At 28.5% G+C, this 6,254-nt stretch overlaps 1 protein-coding gene across 1 annotated transcript in view; it reads right to left on the reverse strand.

The window, feature by feature from the left end:
- LOC108687827 overlaps positions 1-4,975 on the reverse strand; it is a 123,240-nt gene extending 118,265 nt beyond the window's left edge. Inside the window, exons 1-2 of the mRNA XM_018193813.1 lie at positions 4,927-4,975; positions 837-1,042 (exon numbers count right to left, since the gene is read on the reverse strand). Coding sequence (XP_018049302.1) covers positions 837-1,042; positions 4,927-4,975 — 255 coding nt within the window. The remainder of the gene's footprint in view (positions 1-836; positions 1,043-4,926) is intronic.
- Positions 4,976-6,254: the final 1,279 nt, after the last annotated feature.

Below are 6,254 nucleotides of genomic sequence, written 5' to 3' on the forward strand. Positions count from 1 at the left end.
AAAATATTAATTGTTAATAAGGTTTGAACTTGAAGTTAAAAGGCTGTTAATATATCCATTACAAATGCTCAAGTATATATATTCTAATAAATTCTAATGAATTGCTAAATTTAATATTGAAATATCTCGAAAATGTTAACTGTCTACGCCTAAATAGGAATATAATGATGTTCAGGGGAACACACTCTATAATCTTGCTAAAGTTTCGTTGAAATTGTGAGGATCCTTTCTTTTCTTTTCTCATAAAAATTATTATATTTAATTAGTTGACCTATCGAAATAATTAGTAATCTTAAGCATGATAAGCAATGGTACAAAAAGTTTTGATGTTCTAATTAATTTGAGCGCTCTACATAATATTGGTCCAACAAAATTATTTTCAGATCTGTATCTAATTAAATCTTTTTATATCAACAAAACCTTTTTGTGTTAGTAATAGTTAAAGCTTTGATGAAATAAAATCAAATGTTAATTAAAATCAAGTGTTCGATTAATATAATTAAACGCAAAACTAAACGCTAATGTTGCTTTTCTAAATATTTTGTTTTATTTTTATAATTGTCATGTTTGATAATATTTGTTAAATATTGTACTAATAATTGTACGCTAAACAAAAGTACAGTATATTTGATAGCTATTATTCAGTTTTTCAGTCTTTTTTTAAAAAAATATCTACACACAAAATAAATATATATACAAATATATTTTAATTCAACGCGTTTTTATATGCTTGACTATGCTTGATTAAATTATTAATAATACAATATTAAATATTCAAAGTTAATTAGTAGAACTTAACTGGAATTTTTCAACAAGATTTAGATTAAGGGACGCACCTCGACTGTCACGCCTGGTCGGGGAAATGTCTGAGTCCTCTGACTGCTATCCGGCACATATCGGAAGAATTCATGATCATCTTTGTACCATTTAACTGAGTAGAGATTGCTTCCACTCATTATTCGCCACTCGCATCTGAGCTCGATCGAAGAACCCACCTCGGCCTCTTTTGGCATCTTGAATTCCACCTTGATATCGCTGCTTGCTGAAATACAAATATATTCATTCATGCATCCGCTGTATAAGAAATGACATAGAAAGAATGATTTTGCTGTAGCATCTAAAAATAGCTATATACAGATTTTCACTTCTTTTTACAAATTAGGAAATATTATTTCCTTTTTTGATTTAAACTTTTATTATATATACATTTATAAAAATGCTGATTAATTTGAATCTTATGAGAAAGAAAGTTTTAACTAATTTAATCGCAAAAAAAGAATTTTGAAAAAATATATTTCTAGAAGATTTAAAGAACTTTTTTTTTGAAATTAAAAAAATTAAATTACACCGTTTATCATTTTCATATAAGAGTATGGATGCTCATAAATTATTTTATTTAGCTTATATATTGTGCCAAATGACCTTAATGTCATTTAATTGATGTCATGGAAAATAAATCAACATTTTTTTAAACAACATTTTTTTCTTAGTTTCTTTTTCATATTGTTTTACATATTATTTATTATAAAAGATGGCAAAAAACTTTATTCAAAAAAAAGATGTGAAAATAGTCATATGATTTTCTTCTTTCTTTTTAAACCTTCTTCATTCAGGAGAACTTTTTTTTATTCAATATTATAAACTTCATTAAACAATATATTAGACGTTACGAATTTTATACACGTTGGTAATATAGTTATAGTCCACTTAATATTTCGAAATATTCTTTCATTTTTCAGTTAGTAAAATTCTACCTTCTGATTGATTAATGAGATACATCGAATTTAGCGTCAAGTGGATCACATTCAAATTCTTTATAAAACAAATCAGCCACTAACTAATTTTTATGCACTTTTTGTTTCGAAAAATCTCCTTTTTCGCGATTAATGATTTCCGTGACAATAACATCATGCACTTTCTACTATATACATTATATCTACTATACATAAATGAAAACGACGAGCTTTCATGAATCGTGTTCCTGAGCTCGTTATAATTCTTGATCACGAATAGAATTGCTGATCTCGCGTGGCGCGTAGCATATGCCACTTTCGGGATTCCATTTCGTTAATCCACGGACGCGCACAGAGTGGACGACGTTTGGAATCCGTAGTCGCTTCGCAATTACCGTTCGCGTTTGTCAGCCGAGGACAGGCATGGACGGTAAAAGGATGACCGTGTGTTAGCGCGAGAATAAATACGCGGTTAGCGAAAGGATCAAGCGGGATCGAGGTGAATACCGCTGTGAATTTCGTACGCGATTCGGAAGTTTCCTTCGAAATTCGAATGTACTTCGCTGTGCAGACATAAATAATAAAACTTGCACAGAGTTATTGTGATATTATAGAATGACATTTTTCAATCGGATTGAAACTTTCGAGTTTAATCAAAAAGTGAGAAGAGTGCATTGCATAATTATCATGTTATAGTACTTCCAGTAAAAAGGAATTAACAAATAATTAATGTAATACGTGGAAGAGAGGAGAAAAATGCGAATTATGTAACATGTTCAAAATTTACAGGATATTACTTCCCCAGGATGTAATTACCCCGTCTAGTAGCGTAATAATTAATTTTTAAATTGTATTATTTGAGATAACACTGTATATTTGTACAAATAATCACATCATTTCTTTTATTTCATTCATATTGTAATAATTCTGTAATGCCATCGTTGCCAGTAGATAATCATTATTGACAGTTTTAAATTTATTCAAAATTAGTCAATGCCAACATAGGTTATTCGTGTATAAAAATTAAAAGAACAAGTTATAATATAAATGTTTCCCTTATTTTGGATCGTCTTCACTATAGTATTGATGGATTAATAAATATCTTATTTATAAGAAAAACCAGATTGTTAAGATGAATATCAAATCAGGGAATATCATGAAACTTTAATCTAAGAATAAAAAGTCAACAGTTGAACGTCTTCAGTATTTGATAGAATATTTGAATTGTGAATCCAAAGTTAAAATTGGTAATAGAATCATGATGAAATATCGAATAAGCACAAAATAAAATTAGTATAATGTGACGTGATATATCCTATATGAACGCAGAATAAAATAAGTGTAACATGTATATGAGAATGTAATGTATGTGAATTTATGAGATTATCAGATTAATCTAACAATAAGTTTTTTGTGAATTATAATGAATTGTGTTAAAGAACTGCGGCGAAATTCATTCATACGAAAATGTCAATCGTGTGGGGAGAAAATTTACTTCACACTGGATTGCCAACGATCGCGCGTACATTAATTCTGGCAGATGGCTCATAATACGACAGAGAAGTTAATTTGGAGAATCGAGCGGAGTTGCGTCGACTGGACATGGGAGAGCGAAGTGCAACGATCACGAAGCGTGTTGAGTTTAAGTGCGGTGGCCGTTGTCGTTAAAGGTCCATCGAGCGGAATATCCCAAGACCTCACTTGCTCTCCGCATTCGCTCTTCCGGCCGGTAGCCGCAATTTACAGTCGCGCGTGTTAAGATTTAATGACGCGCGAATTGAGGATTAAGATCTCAAAGAGCCGGGGTTGCTCTCGTAAACCTCTTGTGTTCCATACCATATCTGTGAGATTCCGATATGGCGAATAGAGAATAGAGCTTAATATGTATTGTCAAATCATGGAATTTTTTAATTTTAAGCTACTGTCTTTACAGAAATTTAACTTTTTGAAGTTGATGGTGCACTGTTAAATTTATGTCAAATTATGCCTAATTTGAGTTATTTTTAATCATTTTTATAGGTCACCACTGTTCCTATATTTTCAATATCATTAATTTAATTAATATAATGAAGTTAAACAATTTAATTAAAAAAGAATATATTAAATTAGACTCTTTAGTTTATTATTTATTAAATGTATACATTAATATAGACGTTGCTTACTTCGAAAGTAACTAACAGAAATGTTTGATTTACATTTTATTATATATATGGAAGTTAAAAATTGAAAATGTTATTTTCAACATTTTGTTCTTTTTTTTTATTTTTAATTTAAGAGATTGGATTATCATTGTTCCTTTGATATCAAACAGTGTGATTCTATTGGACCATTTATATTCTTTACATCTGCAAATTTAAATTGTTGAATTGTTATTAACTTCAAATTAATTTTTGTATACAAGTTATGTTATTTTGGTTCTTAAAAGTTAATTACACTCAAAAATATGAAATGTTTATAATTGAAATGTTTTATTCTTGTCTTCGTTTTTTAAACATTTAAAGATGTTTTAGTTTTAAACTTTTTCAATATAAATAAAACACTACGTGTTTTCAATGTAAACATTTTAAACATGCACTTTATATAGTGTGGTCCCTATTAATGAACATACATTAAATGAGTTTCGCGGACCCAATGTCAGTAATTGTATTACAAATTTTGATGGATTAATATTAGAAAATAATGATTAATTACTTATTTTGAATATTAAAAGCATTGTTGCTCATTGTGCTTTTAATACTCAAAATAAATAATTAATCACTATTTTTCAGTATTAAATTGAATTTTTGTAAAAAAGTTTCTGAAATATTTTGTAATTAATTAATTATTTAATTGTTTCTATCAAAGAAGAAGACGATATCTTTATTGTAGTTCACACTTTTATTGTAGTTCAGTACTTTTAGTATTCAAAATATGTAATTAATCACTATCTTTCAATATTAAATTGAATTTCTGTAAAAGGATTTCTGAAATATTAAATTGGATTTTTATAAAAAGCTTTCTGAAATATTCCTTGCAATTAATCAATTATTGAATTATATCTGTCGAAGAAGTTTTGAATGGTACGGATTAATACGTCTTATATAAGGATCACGGAGTTTTAATCAGGGAAAGTTCATCTTCAGATCGATATAGTTGACGTGTACATATATACAGAATCGCAATACTCGGAATACTGACATTCGACGGGACTGACCTAACCCGTCGATGTCAGTCACAGCTGTTTCCGGTGGCGCGGTTTGCATTTCGCGATGCGTTTTCGAACGCGTCTCTTGATATCTCTCATCCGCGCGTCGTCAATTTCCGTTACAACGACCAAGTCGTTAACTTGCCAATGGAGTTTGACGTCTCAGAGCTGAGACTGCATCGTGAACATTTCCGTGCCATTTATCAACGACACCTGGCGTATTGAAAACTGCTTTACTGTGACGAGGACGGGCCGGCGAAAGGGCGCCGAAAGTATACGACGCCATCGATTTTAGCGATGATACTTTTTAATCAAAAAGAATTTTAATCGCACACAATATACGAGACTGTTTCGTTATTGTGAAATAAAAATTTTGATAATATAATCTGATAAAATCATGGTATAATCTGATAAAATCATTTGATTCTATTTTCTTCTGAAGCAAAATTTGATGTAGTTTCTTAAATTTTTCAACTAATTTTATTTCAAATTTTCTATTGTATTTAACTTTTTGGAGCTGAAATTTGTAACACAATTATTGATACTGGATTTATAAGATCTATTTAATATATATATCGATTAAAAGTGCATTATTAGTTAATTTCAAAGGACCAAAATGACATAACTCGTATATAAAAGAATGAATACTAAAGCTATATTTAAAGTTATGTATGAATAAAAATAATTCATATTTGCAAACATTTGCATGTAAGATAATGAAAATTGAATTGTTTAGTATTTTTGTATAATTACCAATTACTATAATAATAGATATTAATACAATAAGGAATATACTAATACAATAATGCCAAAATATAACGAGCAAAATTATGGTATTTATTATATAATATTTATTAAATTCTAAACAAAACCAATTAAAAAAAATGCTGTGTTACTCGAACATTTCGGGTAACACTCCTTTCATCAGCAATATATAAAAGAATATTTGAAATAATAAAAATTATATAATGATAAAAGTAAAAGAAATTAAATTATTTAAAATGCAACAGAACATAAATATAGTCATCACTATCTCTTTCATTTTTTCATCATACAAATCAAGAGATACGTCTAGGTTAAACATGATTTTAAAATTAAAAAAATAGATGCAAGAATTAAAAAACTAATAGAAAATTAAAAAAGAGAAAAGGAGACAGTAATGAAATATCACTTGATAAATGGATGATTATGGAATATTATGATATTTGAAGGCATAAAAATTATTTCTTTACAGTCTACTTATATGTTATAACATAACACTGGTCATTAGTGTTTATAATATTGTTGTTAAAGCTACATTTTAGTTTTGTAGATAGCAAACAGTTTTACAAGTGTAC

Source organism: Atta colombica, unplaced genomic scaffold (genome assembly GCF_001594045.1).
Source record: "Atta colombica isolate Treedump-2 unplaced genomic scaffold, Acol1.0 scaffold219, whole genome shotgun sequence".
Taxonomy (NCBI): Eukaryota; Metazoa; Arthropoda; class Insecta; order Hymenoptera; family Formicidae; genus Atta; species Atta colombica.